The sequence below is a fragment of the Phocoena phocoena genome, chromosome 8, assembly GCF_963924675.1.
Source record: "Phocoena phocoena chromosome 8, mPhoPho1.1, whole genome shotgun sequence".
Lineage (NCBI taxonomy): Eukaryota > Metazoa > Chordata > Mammalia > Artiodactyla > Phocoenidae > Phocoena > Phocoena phocoena.
Genome location: NC_089226.1, coordinates 55348324 through 55367981, shown reverse-complemented (window position 1 = coordinate 55367981; position 19658 = coordinate 55348324). Strand labels below are relative to the sequence as shown.

Below are 19658 nucleotides of genomic sequence, written 5' to 3'. Positions count from 1 at the left end.
ACATTTTTGGCCCATTTCTCTTAATTAAATTATACTTTAAAGTGTTAAGAATAAAGAATACACATTGAAGTATATAGTGGTAAAGGGGCAGCTTATCTGCAACTTAATCTCAAATGATTCTGGAAGAAAAAAAAATTTTTTTTCCCCTTAACTTTCAAAATATCAAAATAAAAAATTAGAAAAGAAAGGAAGGGGAGAAGGAAGGAAAGAAACAAAGAAAGGCATACTCCAAGTAGAATATTTTCATCTCCTTTTATTGAAGGAAATAAAACTTGTGCTGCAGAGGCAGTAGTACCTCAGAGCATGACAAGGTGGCCATTGGGGCTGACATGACAAGCCATAATGCTGGCCAGGGGTCCTACCATAATGGGAGGACCAAAACCACAAAGATAGCAGGAGGTAGCAAACATCCCCAACACCCAGTGCAGGCATTTCCATTTGCAGAGAGCTTGGCCATGCATTGTAAAAACAGGGTCCCCTCACAGCTGGCAGACTATCATCTCAGGCCAACAAATCCATCCAAAACTAACACGTAGCCTCAGATTTGGAGATCGTTCCCTTTGACCCAAAGATTCAGGCCATCAGAAGATCTGAGTTAATCTTTTAGCTCCTTATTGCTGATGGAAAAAGAGGCTGAGTTCTTGAAACATCACATAGGTATAGCTGGACAGGTGCTGATGCCCAGCCTTGTTCTAAAAGCAGCTAAATTTTTTTCCCTGACTTTTCACACTGCTCTCACCCAGCATGTGCTCTAGGAAACCTCTCAACGTTCTAAACAAGGACAGAATGAGGGCAGCAGCCTAGGGGGATTTAGGGAGTCAAAAGCTGCTACATAGCCAAGACCATTTCACAAGAAATAGCGTGGGGAACACTATTGGGTCAAGATCCTCCCAAACAGCTGCTAGAAGCATACACAAAGAAAAATGTGGTAGCTCTCCCTCCCATATCAGGATCAGCTGTGCCAAAGTCATGGTCCAGAAAAAAAGAGCCATTTCATATCCCTGGAAGAATATCAACCTCCATGGCATTTCTCAAGTTATTCCAATTTTCAAGTACAATAGTGTGTTTGGGCAGTTTTGAAATAGAAAAGCAAGCACTAAAGAAAAATCTCAACCGACTGCAAATTGATAATGTTATAAAGCCAAAAATTTATACAGTCAAGAACTGATGGGTGGAGGAAGGATTTTGCTATGTAGAAACAGGAGTCCAAGGGTTTATTCATATAAGCCCTTGATCATAAACCACCCTCACATCCACAGATTGGGAGCAAATTCCTTATTTTAAAATGGCCATCATCCGATTAGTCAACTGCAGTTCTCTTCGATGCTGGACACACGGTTTTCAAGGATCAAAGTCTTGAGAGCACTAGATCAGGAAAGGGGAGGAGCAAGACAAGGAAGAGCATCAGGGGCTGGAATTTCCGAAATGAGCATTTATTTCACAGAAGGCGTGGCACAATGAGGCTGGGGTGACGTGGTTTTAGTGATTGTTCTTGGTTGCCTCCTTTGCTGCAGCAATCAGTGGAGTGAGGCTGGAGAGGGGCTTGGCAATCTTCAGGAACTGATGCTAAAGAGGAGAAAAAGAACAAAAGACACATGACAATTTACCATTCTTCCTCAGCAACCATTACAAGATGATAAGGGCATCCATGTTTGCACAAGGTGCTGCCTGGAGAGCTTCAGATCATCATCCCCAAATTGAAGCATATCTTTAAAAGATAACATATCATTTTGGAGAACTGTTTGGCAGTATCTACCTACAGCTAAATACACATCTATCCTATATCCCAGCAATTCCACTTCTAGATTCCACTTCCAAGGGAAATGAGCTTGTGAATCCACCAGAAGACACAAACAAAAATGCTCATAGCAGCTTTACTTATTACAGTCATAACTGAAAAGAACCCAAATGTCCAAGATAATGGAAGAATGAATAATATTATATTTATATAATACCACACAAAAATTACAGAGCAACAAGAAAGAATAAATAATTGATACACTAACAACAGGATGAATCCCACAGACATTATGTTGCATGAAAGAAGCCAGACACAAGACAGTTCATATTGTGTGATTCTATTTTATATTAGGTTAGACCAAACTATGGTGATAATCAGCTCAGAGGGAAGGTTATTAATTGATCATGACCCAATGGTACATTGCGATACTGCATTTCAGGAGCATTGATCTAGCAATTTGTTGTTCTATCCTTGAATCTAGTAAGGCTAATTAACCCAGGAAGGACTTCAATGGCTTGGTTCCTTCCCAAACCACTTTCACTGGGCTGTATTTTGGGCCACACTCACAACTATTAAAGAAGACCGTTTTGGAGAAAACACCACATGAAACCTATTTTTATGTTTTCAGTAAAAAAACATTATGGAAAGCGAATCTTTATGTAACTCAGAGCCTCTTAACTATAAATGACTTTTCTTACATTTACTAGTGAAAAAGCTTTGTGTCTTGAGGATGTAGGATGTTTCTTCCATTTGATAAGAAACATAGGAACTAACATATCTCCTTTTCTGTCCTCGCTACCAGGAAACTAAGAACCAAATCTGATGTTTAAACAAAACTATTTAACTCAAATGATTAGCATATTTGATTCTTCTGCCATCCTCATAAGTCTCTTTATTAATCATATTGTATATGTATATACACACACATATAGACATATTTACACATATTCTTTGCTGGAAGTGCTTCAACTTCTTTTTGGACAGAGATAGGATATAAAGAGGTACTGAGAGCAAGAAGTTACTATTACTACAAAAGGAATAAAAGATCTTGGCTAAATCATGAAGATACGAATTCAAACATAAAACCCTATGTATTTCTGTCCATATATGTGTTTTCACAGGAGACAAAGATGTGAAGCTTGCATGATTTAAGACTCTGAAAGTCACGGTTTTGAATATTTACAATGTACAGTAACAAATGAAAGAGTCAGTGTTCTCAGATCACATGTTTATACAACTCCCCTCCGAGCTGAGAAAGCAGCATGATCCAGCACCCAACTGGGAGGCCTCAATTTCCTTCTCTGTGTAATGAACAAAGCAGACGAGATAAGCCCTAAGGTCTTTCAAGTTTTAACACTCTGAGCCAAGCAGTGGCCAAGAGCATACACACTTGAGAGCCAAACAGACATAGGTTGACATCCTGGATCCACTGCTTATCAGCTACATAATCATGGAAAAGTTACTGAACACTTGAAACCTCAGTTGCCTCACCTGTAGAAATGGGAAAACAAGAATCTATTAACTCACAAGGTTATTAAAAAGAATAGATGAAAAAATATATAAAGTGCTTAGTGCCTAGAATGTGGTAAAAATTCAACATAATCTATTTATTAGTAGTTATATTAATCAGGAAGGAAACTCTAGAAGGCATTCATCTTTCAATAACTATATTTTAAGACCTAATTAACAATATCATCTTGAGGCTTAGAATAGCATTTGCACATTTCCCAAAGCTTAGGGTTTCCAGAACAAACCTCATATAGAAGGCAAAGGATCCTATATTATACTGCCTGTTATAAGGGGGTTTTATTCCCAAAGGATGCTAGAAACTAATGGGTTACACTTGGCAGAACTCAGATCTCATATCTAATAGACCAGTGCTCTGTAGTCAGTTACTCTGATAACAAAGAGGTGCTAAATATATTCCAGAGGGTAACATTTCAATGAAGGTTTAAGCAATTCCATTTAATTCAACAAGTATTTTCTGAATACCTATATTTTACTGAAGTGTAGCTGATGTACAATGTTATATAAATTACAGGTGTACAATATAGTGATTCACAATTTTTTTTTTTGCGGTACACGGGCCTCTCACTGTTGTGGCCTCTCCCGTTGCGGAGCACAGGCTCCGGACACGCAGGCTCAGCGGCCATGGCTCACGGGCCCAGCCGCTCCGTGGCATGTGGGATCTTCCCAGACCGGGGCACGAACCCGTGTCTCCTGCATCGGCAGGCGGACTCCCAACCACTGCGCCACCAGGGAGGCCCCACAATTTTTTTTTAACATCTTTATTGGAGTATAATTGCTTTACAATGGTGTGTTAATTTCTGCTGTATAACAAAATGAATCAGCTATACATATACATATATCCCCATATCCCCTCCCTCTTGCGTCTCCCTCCCACCCTCCCTATGCCACCCCTCTAGGTGGACACAAAGCACCGAGCTGATCTCCCTGTGCGACGCAGCTGCTTCCCACTAGCTATCTATTTTATATTTGGTAGTGTATATATGTCCATGCTACTCTCTCACTTCGTCCCAGCTTACCCTTCCCCCTCCCCGTGTCCTCAAGTCCATTCTCTGTCTGCATCTTTATTCCTGTCCTGCCCCTAGGTTCTTCAGAACCATGTTTTTCTTAGATTCCGTATATATGTGTTAGCATATGGTATTTTTCTCTGACTTACTTCACTTAGCATAGTATCCTCCAAATCCATCCATGTTGTTATAAATGGCAAGATTTCATTCTTTTTATGGTTGAGTAGTATTCCACTGTATGGAATATTCTTTATCCATGCATCTGTTGATGGACACTTAGGTTGCTTCCATATCTTGGCAATTGTAAATAATGCTGCTGTGAATATTGGGCTGCATGTATCTTGTCAAATTAGTGCTTTTGTTTCTTTCATATATATACCCAGGAGTGGAACCACTGGGTCATATGGTAGTTCTATTTTGAGTTTTTTAAGAAAATTCCATACTGTTTTCCATATTGGCTGCACCAATTTACATTCCCACCAAGAATGTAGGAGGGCTCCCTTTTCTCCATACCCTCTCCAGCATTTATTATTTGTGTTCTTTTTGATGATGGCCATTCTGACAGATAGGAGGTGATAACTCTTTGTGGTTTTGATTTGCACTTCCCTGAGGCTTAGCTATGTTGAGCATCTTTTCATGTGCCTGTTGACCATCTGCATTTCCTCTTTGGAGAAATGTCTATTCAGGTCTTCTGCCCATTTTTTAACTGGGTTGTTTGGGGTTTTTTTGCTGAGTTGTTTATATAGTTTGGATATTAACCCTTTATCAGTCATATCACTCGCAAATGTTTTCTCCCACTGAATACCTATTTTGAGTCAGGTCTCAGGTATAAGAGGAGACAAGAGATTAATAAGATAGAAGTTATAATCTAGTAAGAAAGACAGAATTGTTCATAACTAACTTTAATGCAGTACAGTATGGTAGGTCCTGCCCTGCCCTGACCAGTTGCTCTTCGTCCTCATAATACAAAAGTAACTGACTATGAAAGCCTACAAATTAATCACTGTCATTAAGTTGCATGTGATACTTATTAAAGCACCAGTTGGCACTGTAGTAAAATAACACTAGGCATGAGAAATTGTACCCGAGACATAAATGTTAAATAATGTGGTCAGCTAAAAGCAGTTTTTACAACCATATGAAATAATTATGCTGTAAGTTCAGGATTAAGCTGGTGGAATATAAAAGGCTTGGTAAACCCCCAGCTCCAGGTTCCCCACAGCCTGGGAGGATCTTACTCCAAACAAGCAGACTATATGGGACTTCCCTGGCAGTCCAGTGGTTAAGACTCTGCACTTCCACTGCAGGGGGCGTGGATTCGATCCCTGGTCAGGGAACTAAGATCCTGCGTGCTGCGTGGTGCAGCCAAAAATTTTATAAACAAACAAACAAACAAGCAAACAAGCAGACTATCATCCCCACCATCTGAGAGGGTTTCCAATGAAGAAACTGGGAAGACTTGAAAAGCTGCACTAACTATCCTCTAAACTAATGCCCTCTGATATACTGAAAATCTATCTTTTGAGCTTATCCCAGTAAAATATAACTTGTATAAGATTTGAACATCAAAGAGTTTCTTCTCATTAAGACTCACTCAAACTCTGCCAGACTAATTCAGGCAGAACAAAACAGGCACCGAAGGAAGATACAAGCAAAGCTCAACAGGAGCTCAGAAAGTAACTCTATAAGATACAGCCTAGGAGAATGTACAGAGTTTTAATAGGCTGAAGAAGAGCCTAAGGGAATAACATGAGCAAAGGCCCAAGGATAAAGATGAGGGAACTAGGAATACAAATTGAGTATGGGATGTGCTAGGACAGAAGCTTAGTTCTATAACAGCCAGTACCTCACAGACAAAAATGAAGCAAAAAAAGCCTTGGTTTAGTGATTTCTCGAATTAGGTGCTTCCCTGCATAGGGACAGTTACCTGCAACAGCTCTTTAGCTGAACCTCTCTTCTCCACATCCATTTCAAGACAGCGGTTCAGAAAGTCTCGGAAGATAGCTGACAGCTTCTCTGGGTTCTGAAGCTCCGGGGTCCCATTGGTGGCGATGAGGTACAAGGCCTGGCAACACAAACAGAGAATTGCCTTGGGCTCCAACTGAGGTTCTCTCTTGGTCCCCAGGCAGGCCCTCTAGAAATATGGTCAGCTGCTTTCTGCCTTCAGAACACAAAGAGGCAGCTTTGGTATACTGGAAAGAATATGAGTTAAGGGTCAGGTTTAACATTTAAAGGCCATGTAACCAGGTGCAAGCCAGTGAACTTCCAACTTCTTCATCTGTAAAACAGGGATGATAATAGTGCCTATCTCACATGTCTGAAAAATAAAACAAGATAGTATATTAAAAGCACTCTGTAAGCTTATGAAGTGTGTTATTGACCCAAGGGTTTATTATTATCCTTGATTATAGATCTAAATGGTTTATTATTCATTTAGCCTGATGATTTAAACACCTGCCCATTTGCTGAAGGAAATTATTCCTGGTGCCATCACTTCAGTCATCTAAAAACTCATCTCTTCCAGCAGGACAGAAATATGTATAAAGGAAGAGTTCTGTAAAGGAGCAACCTGTTTCACTGTTGCCATCCTGGTCCCCTAACATGAAGTATCTCCTGGGAAAGGTAAAGAAAAACAGAGTCAAACTAAACCTTTTAAAGCACTCAGCACTTTAATTCATAAAGTGTTTACACAAATACTGTTTCATTTAATGACCACAATAACTCTGGGTAATAGGCAGGGCAAGAATTATCATCCCCATTTCACAGATAAAGCCCAGAAACATAAAGAGATATGCCTGGAATCATGCTGTTTACACAAGTTCATGTCCTCTGACTCTACTCCCAGTCTTATTTCTGTCACACCCTACTGATATCATTTTCAAGGCCACTCTAAGGTGGAAGAAGATGAGTGGCATATGGATCCACAGGGCAAAACTGGGGGCCGAGGGTAGAAACTATGAAGGTAGTTTTACTTCGGTACACTAAAGCACTTTTCAATAATCAGAGCTATCCAACTAAGATTAGATGACCACCTATCAGTGACAATGCACAGGGAATTCCTGCACTGAATGGGAGGTTGGAATAAACAACAAAATGAAAATAAAAATAACTCTCACCTTTGCCCATGATCAAAATTACCAACCTACTTGCATCGGTATTCACATACCCTGCTTTCCCTCTCCTATTACAACGGATAAATTGGGCATGTTCTAATATAATGCTCTTTACTTCAGTACTTGATCCAACCCCCTTCATCTACTTAAGGACATCACTCCTACAGATGTCACTTCTCTCTTGAACATGACCATTTTCCTCTCCACTAGATCAGTCCCATCTGCACAAAAACATGCTATAATAATATCTTTAAAAAAAAAAAAAGGGACCTCCCTGGTGGCACGGTGGTTAAGAATCCACCTGCCAATGCAGGGTAGACGGGTTTGAGCCCTGGTCCGGAAAGATCCCACATGCTGCGGAGCAACTAACCCCATGCGCCACAACTACTGAGCCTGCACTCTAGAGCCCGTGAGCCACAACTACGGAGCCCGCATGCCACAACTACTAAAGCCTGCGCACCTAGAGCCTGTGCTTCGCGACGAGTGAAGCCACCACAATGAGAAGCCCACGCACCACAACAAAGAGTAGCTCCTGCTCATTGCAACTAGAGAAAGCCCCCGTGCAGCAACAAAGACACAACACAGCTATAAACAAACAAACCCTCGACTCCACTTAAAGATATTGCTCCACTGTTACCTTAACAAAACTCCTTACCTTAAAGCAAAACTCCTTTAAAAGAAAACAACAATGAAAAGTAAAAACTAACTGCTTACACATGCCATCTCAACTTTGCCCACCCTGGTGAATTTACTCTAATTAGGCTTCCATTCCTATCACTCCAGTGAAACTGACTGTCAAAGTCATCAATAACCTTCACACTGGCAAATCTAATGATCATTTCTTAGCGTTATCTTAAATGCAACCTATCAGTCAGGTTTGACACAGTGATCCATCCTCCTTCTCAAAACACTTTGTCCTCTTGGCCTCCAGGACACTTCTCTCAGTTCTCCTACCTGGAAGGCTACTCATTGGCCACTTTGCTAGCTCCTCTAACCTGTAGACATGACAGTATCCCAGGTCTCAGTACTCTCCCCTCACTCCCTAGGTGAGTGATCTCATTATCAACTAGCTCAGATTTTTAAATAAACCAACTATATAATACCTACTAATAAATTTATATTTAGAGTACTGACCTCTCACCCTTGAACTCTGAACTCTTATGCCCAATTCTACTCAGTATTTCCACTTGGATGTTTAATAAACATTTCAAATTAACATAGAACCTTGTCCACTCTGTTCACTCACTTCAGGGACACTGGCCTCCTCCTTGGTTTTCCCTAGGATGTATCCAGCACGTTCTCAAAACAAGTTCTTTATATACTTGACACCTGGAAAACTCTTACGTCAGATTAATCTCATGGCTCGCTACTTTATTTTCTTCAGATTTCTCCTCAAATAACTTATAAGAGAAGACTTCATTCTCTACCTAGAATAAAATAGCACACTTCTCCCTCCTTCCCCCCTTATTCTCTTAAGCCACTTACTCTGCTTTTTTTCACAGCTCTTATCTTCTCTTACTATATATTAATTTATTATCAGTAGAACAGTTTCTTGCCCATGATAAAAACTCAAATAATCATTGAATAAATGAATGAATGACTGCTAATATACCTTTTCTTTAAGCATTTATACTTTAAATTCAACAGTGCCTAGTTTTTATCCAGAAAAGAGAAATCCAACAGCCCAAACATCTTGATATGGGCCTAGTAATACTCACTCTCAGAGGATTTTCATTAAGGTATGGGGGCTCCCCTTCAATCATTTCGATGGCCATGATGCCCAGGGACCAAATGTCAACCTTAGGCCCATAGGCCTTCCGTGTAACAACCTCTGGTGCCATCCAGTACGGTGTTCCCACCATAGTGCTCCGTTTGCTCTGCTCTGGGGTGATCTGGGCACAGAATCCAAAGTCAGCTAGAAAAAGAAAGGACAAGACAGAAAGGATTTATATGTAGGGTATGCCTTCTGTAAATATTGACTATGTGCCTACCCCTAGGTATCAAGCTCTGCCTGCATCCTAGCCACTGCATCCCTTGTCTCTCCAAAGCCAGAATCACTTAACTGCCACCTTCAGCTCTTAGCCTGTCTCCTGTTCAACCCTGAAGGAGGAACATAACAAATATCATCTCTGGCTTCCTTACCCCTCCTCAAACCAGAAGCGCTAGGCATTAAAGTCCAAGCCACCCCCATTGACCTTGATTACTTGCCCCAGTACTGCTTTCTTCTTGAAAATCATTCCCATACACCAGTATCTGGTAACTAGGTCCTTGCTTTATTGCCTGGGCATGAGTCCTGGACTTAAACCCTAATCACCTACAACTAGGCATGGCCCTGCTTTAATAAGTTCCTCACCCTGTGCCCCGGGACAGAGACTGCTAACAGTCCTCCCATAAGCAGCCCATCCACCTGTGACACAACCTGTTTGTCTGGACTATTGGTCCTTACACATTCGAACAAAATGTTCTGCCTGCAGTTCATTCCCATTATATTGCAATTATATGTTTATTTAATTATGAGGCCTTCAATAAGAAGGACTGCCTTCTTACTCATTTTTTTCATTCCCAGAGGGCCCAGCATACAACAGACAATTTAATAAAAGTTTGCTGAATGAATGACTGAATGAAAGAAGTTACACTAAACTCTTTCTTCTAATTATGTATTTTGTGTTTCCCATACTAGATTGAGAACTACTTAAATACAGCCAAAAGTATTCTCAGCGCCCATCACGGGTCCTAGCACATAGTGGGCATTCAGTAAAGTTTTTTGGCTGAATGTATAAATGAGTGGGAAAAAAAAAGAAATGTCATCCTATATAGTGCTGAGTAATATAAAGTGCCCACATATCCAAGGAAATACAGATTCTCTGGTGAGTCTTGTAGCTACTCTTCTATGATTATCATCCCAGAGGAGACAGGGTCCCACAGGGAAGAGAAGTATTACCACTCCTACTCACTTAGCTTGACAGAGCCATCCATTCCCAACAGGATGTTGTCACTCTTGATGTCTCTATGAATAACTTGGCTCGAATGCAGAAACTCCAAAGCCTGCAGGCACTATTGAAGTGGTGTGGGCAGAGGGAGAAAGAAAGGACATATAATATGAAGACTTACAGAAAATCGCTAATCCAGCCTGCTCATTTGATGATAACAAAAGAGAGGCCCCAGTGAGTAAAAGGACTTACTCCAAATAAGTGGAAGAGGCAGGTCTGGAACCTAGTCTCCTGTCTCCTAGCTAAGCATTCTTTTAACATTCCGTGCTGCCTTATATCTTTCTTATAATATACTTGACCATACTGTATTATAACATAGCTTATAATAGTTTTCTTTAACTACGGGAGTTCCTCCAAAGTATTTTAGAGTTTTTTACAGAACATCAGCACCTTGACAAAGAACCCGAGGCAACAAAAAATAAATAAATACTGAGAAAGAATGGAAGGGATTTCGTAATGAAAAAACTGGAGGAAAGTGAGAGTCACATTTGGGAAACTAGACAAACGGAAATGATATTAGAAGCAGTGAACTTAGGAGGATAATCTTATTTTGGTGAGGAGATAAATTTGTACTGTTTGGGGTATGCTGGTTTTTATATTCCTATAAAGAGTTGCAGACTAACGTCCGTAGGCTACTGCAAATGTGAATCTTGAGTTCTGTAGAGAGACTGGACTTGAAATAAATGTTTACAAGTCATTCGTGAAGAGGTGATTTTTTTTTTCTTTTTAAGTTACGGTAATGGTTGGAACTGGCAAATGCTATAGGAGATAGAGGAGAAAGAAAAGAACCTTGGAAAATACCCAGACTTAGCAAGCAGAATAAGTAACATAGAGACTGAATGGAACAATGAAAATGCATGGTTCTGACCAACAATATTATTCTAGACAAATCTCTTACTCCCTCTGGGCTACTGGCTATCTCCCAACTGTAAAATATGGGGATCAGAAAAGATACTCTCAGAGTTACTACTAAATCTACTAGTTTAAGTTCATAACTGAAAGCTAAAATTTTAGGGGCTTCCACTGATTAAAAAACACTAAAAATGCAAACCAATTAGAAGATACTATTTAAATATTCTCAACTTAATACTTCCCTTTCTAAGAACATATCAATGGCTAAATTAAAAGCAAAACAATATCCAGAAGCGGCTTTTCCCTGGAAAAGTATGACTTGCTTTCCTAAGGAGGCTAGAGACTTTGGCCTCTGGATGTAAAAAATTATGAACAGGGACTTCCCTGGTGGCGCAGTGGTTAAGAATCCGCCTGCCGGGGCTTCCCTGATGGTGCAGTGGTTGAGTCCACCTGCCGATGCAGGGGACACGGGTTCGTGCCCCGGTCCGGGAAGATCCCACATGCTGCGGAGTGGCTGGGCCCGTGAGCCATGGCCGCTGAGCCTGAGCATCCGGAGCCTGTGCTCCGCAACGGGAGAGGCCACAACAGTGAGAGGCCCGCGTACCACAAAAAAAAAAGAATCCGCCTGCCAATGCAGGGGACATGGGTTCAGTCCCTCCTCCAGGAAGATCCCAGATGCCACGGAGCAACCAAGCCTGTGCGCCACAACTACTGAGCCTGTGCTCTAGAGCCCGGGAGCCACAACTACTGAAGCCCACTCACCTAGAGCCCGTGCTCCACAACAAGAGAAGCCACTGCAATGAGAAGCCCGTGCACCACAACAAAGAGTAGCCCCCGCTTGCCGCAACTAGAGAAAGCCCACACGCAGCAACGAAGACCCAAAGCAGCCAAAACTTAATTAATTAATTAAAAAAATATATAAACAAAAAGGATGATTTCAAGAAATTGGAACCCTCATGCATTGCTGGTGGGAATATAAAATGGTACAGCCACTGTGGAAAACATTTTGGCCAGTCCTTAAAATCTTAAACATAGAGTTGCTGTATGACCAGAATTTCCACTCCTAGGCATATACCCAAGAGAAATGAAAACATACATCCAACCAACAACTTGTACGTGAATGTTCACAGCATCATCCATAACAGCCAAAAAGTGGAAATTACCCAAATGTCCATCAACTGATGGAAAGATAAGTAAATAGAATCTTATTTGCTAGTAAAAGGACATATGCTATAACACGGATGAACCTTCAAAACATTAAGCTAAGCAAAAGAAGCCAGTCAGATGCACATATTATATGATTCCATTTACATGAAATGCCTGGGACCAGCAAATATACAGAGACAGAAAATAGATTAGTGGTTGCATAGGGCTGGGAGGGCTGGGAAAGAGGGTGGGGCGGGGTGACTGCTAATAGATACGGAGTTTCTTTTTAGGGTGTCGAAAATGTTCTAAAATTGATTATGGTGATGGCTATATAACTCAATATACTAAAACCCATTAAGTTATACACTTTAAATGGGTGAATAATATGGTATGTGAATTATATCTCAATAAAGATATTTTTAGAAAGGGGAACTATCTCTATGAGAACTTAAGGATATAGTAATGCCACCTATTTAGGTAACATTTAAATGTTTCTCCAAATGCTTTTTGATCCATATGGTACCCCTAATGCATATACAGTGTGAATGTTGCAATTTCTAAGATAAATCACTTGAGGCTTATTGATTTCCCCAAGCATACATTTGCATGTATCTCAACCAGTGAAAGTCAGTCCCTGGGGTGACTGAAAAACGTCTTAGATATTACAATGGTTGTGGCTTTCCAAAGGTCCCCAGTATATAAACAGATATACAGTTTACCTATGGTATCAAATTTCATGAAGAGAATGTGATTAGGCAAAAATGTCTTAAAAGGCTCCTGGGTGGGGGAGGGAAGATAATGAAACAAAAGTTGAGAAACACTGCCTTAGTGGTACAGCAAAGAAAAGAAATCAGATCTCCTAAGAATCCCAGGCCTGTGTTAATTCCATTAACCTATGTGTGTATGTGTTCTAGATCCCAGGGTTTTTAATGAAAATGTGATATTTTCTAGGACAGTATTGATTTCACATGACTTTATCTTTCCTAATATTAATATAAAAGTACATCGCTATGCCTCCAAATCTTGCATCATCAAAACCCAAGCATACTGATCCCCATAAAACTCTGAACCTAATCTTCTAATCACTTAAATCTTCTACTCTCCCTCATTCCCAAACTTTTCTATTATTAGGCTATCAGAAAGTTCCAGTCTCTTATCAGCAAAGCACCCAATATGCTCAACTTCTAATACTCCCCTCATCTTCTTGCTCTAACAAAAATGTGGCTATCCCCTGAGGACCCTGCTTTTCACGGAGGCCTTGCAGAGGTATTTATTTTCCCTTCTTATGCAAGCATTTTACAGACTTGAGACATATAATAGCAATGAGGAGAGAGGAGAATACCTATTTAAGCTTTGTTTCCTACTTCTTTTGCCTGGAAGTATTTTACCCTAGATTTTTGCTTGGTTTACTCTTTCACACCATTCAGACCTTTACTCAAATCTATGGCAAAACCTTCCCTGACTACCTCCTCTGTCGCTATCTTTTTACTCTATTTCCTTCATAGCATATGACTAAAGCAGGAAAGCAGAATAAAAATATGATTAAAATATATACCCATATAAAAGAGGTAAAGGAGGGCTTCCCTGGTGGCGCAGTGGTTGAGAGTCCGCCTGCCGATGCAGGGGACACGGGTTCGTGCCCCGGTCCGGGAAGATCCCACATGCCACGGAGCGGCTGGGCTCGTGAGCCATGGCCCCTGAGCCTGAGCGTCCGGAGCCTGTGCTCCACAACGGGAGAGGCCACAACAGTGAGAGGCCCCCACACAGCAAAAAAAAAAAAAAAAAAAAAAAGAGGTAAAGGAAAATAAGTGTTCATAGCAGTTATTTTTAAGAGGTTGAAATTATGCGTGATTATGCATATATATACATATGTGTGTATATATATATTTTTTTTTTGGAACTTTCTAACTTTCAGAATATAGTAATCTTTAAAAACAGGTATAAAAAGAGGATGATGAAAAAAAAAAAAAAAAAGAGGATAATGGGAGAGAGTACAACTAATTTCTCCCACCTCTACAGTGCCCAGGCTGAGATTCCTTCAGATGCAGGACTTTGAGATATATGGATATGGAGACCATGTCCTGCTCAAGTCTGGTTGGCCACTTGCCTTACCTCACGGCACACAGCTGCAATCTGGCCTTCATCCATACAGGTTTCTGTTACCACGTCTGTCAAAGAACCTCCAGCCAGATATTCCATGACAACCCATAGCTCATCTCCCACGAGGTAACTGTAGGAGTAAAGATAAAGGGTGAGAAGGAATAGAGTACCCTGGACCAGAGCAGTGGCTTTCAAAGGATAAGCATGTACCAGAGTGACTCTGCATTTCCCTCAGTTCTGGAAGAGTCCAGCGTTCTTTTTTCTAAGGAAAAGCAGGATCTGTGGGACAGGATCACTAACTTGACATCTCTTAAGGATTCGCCTGGGGAAATCAAAGCACACTGTTCTGTGAAGCCCCAAAAGACAGAACTACAATCACTAGGTTGAAGATATAAAATTATTTCATCACAACACAAAGTAGTACTTCCTAAAATCAGGCATGATTCCCACACCTCTCTGCATGAAAGGAGAGAGCATCCAAACATTTGACAAAGATGGGATTTGGAGTCCATCTTACCAATATTAGGGAAAGTCACTAAACCTCCTTTAGAATTCTATTAGATTTGAGATCCATAAGACCCATACTGGGTCTTGTTCAAGATTCCATTCCCAGAAAGTGTGGCACAGTAGATGTCAATATTTACCGAATAATTCAATGAGTAAAATAAAAGATAATTGTAAGTGTAAAATGAAGTATTGACTATAAGAGCCACTGAAAAGCTGTAGAATTTTATACCCATAGCCATTATGCTGACAATGATCTCCATTTTGAATGTCTCTGATTCTAAGAATGGAATAAATTCAGTAAAGGCTGCAAAACCAAAGCTGCTTCTGGAAGCCAAGGGTTCCCAATTAGTACTGTATCCCTAGAGAGATTATGTGGCTAACATGAGTTAAAACTGATAGTCTCACTCAGGGACTGGATCACTCAGCTCTATTATGTGATAAACAAAAACATCACCTAGGACAGACCTTCAAGATGGTGGAGGAGTAAGACGTGGAGATCACCTTCCTCCCCACAAATACATTAGAAATACATCTACATGTGGAACAATTCCTACAGAACACCTACGGAATGCTGGCAGAAGACCTGAGACTTCCCAAAAGGCAAAAAACTCCCCACGTACCTGGGTAGGCAAAAGAAAAAAGAAAAAACAGAGACAAAAGAATAGGGATGGGACCTGCACCTCTGGGAGGGACCTGTGAAGGAGGAAAGGTTTCCATACACTAGGAAGCCCCTTCACTGGTGGAGACGGGGGTCGGGGGAGGAAGCTTCGGAGCCACAGAGGAGAGCACAGCAACAGGGGTGCAGAGGGCAAAGTGGAGAGATTCCTGCACAGAGAATCAGTGTCGACCAGCACTCACCAGCCCGAGAGGCTTGTCTGCTCACCCACCAGGATGGGTGGGGGCTGGGAGCTGAGGCTTGGGCTTCGGGTGTCAGATCTCAGGGAGAGGACTGGGGTTGGCTGTGTGAACACAGCCTGAAGGGGCTAGTACGCCACAGCTAGCTGGGAGGGAGTCCAGGAAAAAGTCTGGACCTGCCTAAGAGGCAAGAGACCATTGTTTCGGGTGTGCGAAAAGGGATTCAGAGCACAGCATAAATGAGCTCCAGAGACGGGTGCAAGCCACAGTTATCAGTGCAGACACCAGACACGGGCATGAAACGCTAAGGCTGGTGCTGCAGCCACCAAGAAGCCTGTGTGTGAGCACAGGTCACTATCTACACCTCCCCTCCCGGGAGACTATGCAGCCCATCACCACCAGGCTGGCGTGATCCAGGGACAACTTCCCTGGGAGAACATAAGGCGTGCCTCAGGCTGTGGCAAAGTCATGCTGGCCTCTGCCACCGCAGGCTAGCCCCACATCCCATACCCCTCCCTCCCCCGCCCCCCCCACCAGCCCCGCCCCAGCCTGAGTGAGCCAGAGCCCCCTAATCAGCTGCTGCTTTATCCCTGTCCTGTCTGGGTGGGAACAGATGCCCTCAGGTGACCTACATGCAGAGGTGGGGCCAAATCCAAAACTGAACCCGGGAGCTGTGTGAACAAAGAAGAGGAAGCAAAATTTCTCCCAGCAGCCAAGAGCAGCAGATTAAATCTCCATAATCAGCTTGATGTACCCTGCGTCTCTGGAATACCTGAATAGACAACGAATCATCCCAAAATTGAGGTGGTGGACTTTGGGAGCAACTGTAGACTTGGGGTTTGCTTTCTACATCTAATTTGTGTCTGGTCTCATGTTTATCTTAGTTTGTATTTAGAGTTTATTATCATTGGTAGATTTGTTTATTGATTTGGTTGCTCCCTTCCTCTTTTTTTTTTTAATATATACGTATATTTTTTCCTTTTCCTCTTTTTGTGAGTGTGTATGTGTATGCTTCTTAGTGTGATTTTGTCTGTATAGCTTTGCTTTTACCATTTGTCCTAGGGTTCTGTCTGTCCGTTTTTTTGTTTTGTTTTGTTTTAGTATGGTTTTTAGCGCTTGTAGTCATTGGTGGATTTGTTTTTTGGTTTGGTTGCTCTCTTCTTTCTTTCTTTTATTACTTTTTAATTTTTTTATTTTTAATAATTTAAAAACATTTTTTATTTTAATAACTTTATTTTATTTTTTTCTTTATTTTTTTCTTTTTTTCCTCCCTTTTCTTCTGAGCTGTGTGGCTGACAGGGTCTTGGTGCTCTGGCCGGGTGCCAGGCCTATGCCTCTGAGGTGGAAGAGCCAAGTTCAGGACACTGGTCCACCAGAGACTTCCCAGCTCCACGTAATAACAAACGGTGAAAGCTCTCCCAGAGATCTCCATCTCAAAGTTAACAGCTCCACTCAACGACCAGCAAGCTACAGTGCTGGACACCCTATCCCAAACAACTAGCAAGACAGGTACACAACCCTACCCATTAGCAGAGAGGCTGCCTAAAATCATAATAAGGTCACAGACACCCCAAAACACACCACTGGATGTGGTCCTGCCCACCACAAAGACAAGATCCAGCCTCATGCACCAGAACACAGGCACCAGTCTCTTCCACCAGGAAGCCTACACAACCCACTGAACAAAACATACCCACTGGGGGCAGACACCAAAAACAACAGGAACTGCGAACCTGAAGCCTGTGAAAAGAAGACCCTCAAACACAGTAAGTTAAGCAAAATGAGAAGACAGAGAAACACACAGCAGATGAAGGGGCAAGGTAAAAACCCACCAGAACAAACAAATGAAGAGGAAATAGGCAGTCTACCTGAAAAAGAACTCAGAGTAATGATAGTAAAGATGATCAAAAATCCTGGAAACAGAATGGAGAAAATACAAGAAACATTTAACAAGGACCTAGAAGAACTAAAGAGCAAAACAAACAATGATGAATAGCACAATAAATGAAATTAAAAATTCTCTAGAAGGAATCAATAGCACAATAACTGAGGCAGAAGAACAGATAAGTGACCTGGAAGATAAAATAGTGGAAATAACTACCACAGAGCAGAATAAAGAAAAAATAATGAAAAGAATTGAGGACAGTCTCAGAGACCTCTGGGACAACATTAAATGCACCAACATTCAAATTATAGGGGTCCCAGAAGAAGAAGAGAAAAAGAAAGGGACTGAGAAAATATTTGAAGAGATTATAATTGAAAACTTCCCTAATATGGGAAAGGAAATAGTCAATCAAGTCCAGGAAGCACAGAGAGTCCCATACAGGATAAATTCAACAAGAAATATGCCAAGACACATATTAATCAAACTACCAAAAATTAAATGCAAAAAAAAAAAAAAAATAGTAAAAGCAGCAAGGGAAAAACAACAAATAACAGACAAGGGAATTCCTATAAGCTGATCTTTCAACACAAACTCTGCAAGCCAGAAGGGAGTGGCAGGACATATTTAAAGTGATGAAAGGGAAAAAACCTACATCCAAGATTACTCTATCCAGCAAGGATCTCATTCAGATTTGATGGAGAAATTAAAACCTTTGCAGACAAGTAAAATCTAAGAGAATTCAGCATCACCAAACCAGCTTTACAACAAATGCTAAAGGAACTTCTCTAGGCAGGAAACACAAGAGAAGGAAAAGACCTACAATAACAAACACAAAACAATTAAAATGGTAATAGGAACATACATATCGATAATTACCTTAAATGTAAATGGATTAATGCTCCAACCAAAAGACATAGGCTGGCTGAACGGATACAAAAACAAGACCCATACATATGTTGTATACAAGAGACCGACTTCAGACCTAGAGACACATACAGAATGAAAGTGAGGAGATGGGAAAAGATATTCCATGCAAATGGAAATCAAAAGAAAGCTGGAGTAGCAATTCTCATATCATACAAAATAGACTTTAAAATGAAGACTATTACAAGAGACAAAAAAGGACACTACATAATGATCAAGGGATCAATCCAAGAAGAAGACACAGCAATTGTAAATATTTATGCACCCAACATAGGGGCACCTCAATATGTAAGGCAAATGCTAACAGCCATAAAAGGGGAAAAGGGGTAACACAATCATAGTAGGGGACTTTAACACCCCACTTTCACCAATGAACAGATCATCCAAAATAAAAATAAATAAGGAAACACATGCTATAAATGATACATTAAACAAGATGGACTTAATTGATATTTAAGGACATTCCCTCCAAAAGAACAGAATGCATGCTCTTCTCAAGTGCTCATGGAACATTCTCCAGGATAGATCATATCTTGGGTCACAAATCAAGCCTTTTCAAACTTAAGAAAATTGAAATCATATCAAGTATCTTTTCCGACCACAACGCTATGAGACTAGATTATCAATTACAGAAAAAAATCTGTAAAAAATACAAGCACTTTGAGGCTAAACAATACACTACTAAATAACCAAGAGATCACTGAAGAAATCAAAGAGGAAATCAAAAAATACCTAGAAACAAATGACAATGAAAACACGAAGACCCAAAACCTATGGGATGCAGCAAAAGCAGTTCTACGAGGGAAGTTTATAGCAATACAATCCTACCTTAAGAAATAAGAAACAACTCAAATAAACAACCTAACCTTACACCTAAAGCAATTAGAGAAAGAAGAACAAAAAACCCCCAAATTTAGCAGAAGGAAAGAAATCATAAAGATCAGATCAGAAATAAATGAAAAAGAAATGAAGGAAGCAATAGCAAAGATTAATAAAACTAAAAGCTGGTTC

The 19658-nt window shown here is 40.8% G+C and overlaps 1 protein-coding gene across 7 annotated transcripts in view; it reads right to left on the bottom strand.

Moving 5' to 3' along the window:
- Positions 1–235: 235 nt before the first annotated feature.
- Positions 236–19658, bottom strand: part of PAK1 (p21 (RAC1) activated kinase 1) — an 82063-nt gene continuing 62640 nt past the window's right edge. For 3 of the 7 annotated variants that reach the window (XM_065882869.1, XM_065882871.1, XM_065882870.1), the window contains 5 exons: positions 14489–14606; positions 10343–10442; positions 9107–9303; positions 6203–6340; positions 1480–1566 (listed from right to left, as the gene is read on the bottom strand). In XM_065882869.1, the coding sequence (XP_065738941.1) occupies positions 1480–1566; positions 6203–6340; positions 9107–9303; positions 10343–10442; positions 14489–14606 (640 nt within the window). Of the gene's footprint in view, positions 1567–6202; positions 6341–9106; positions 9304–10342; positions 10443–14488; positions 14607–19658 lie in introns of all 7 variants that reach the window. The other 4 variants (XM_065882866.1, XM_065882867.1, XM_065882864.1 and 1 more) reach the window with 3 other exon arrangements.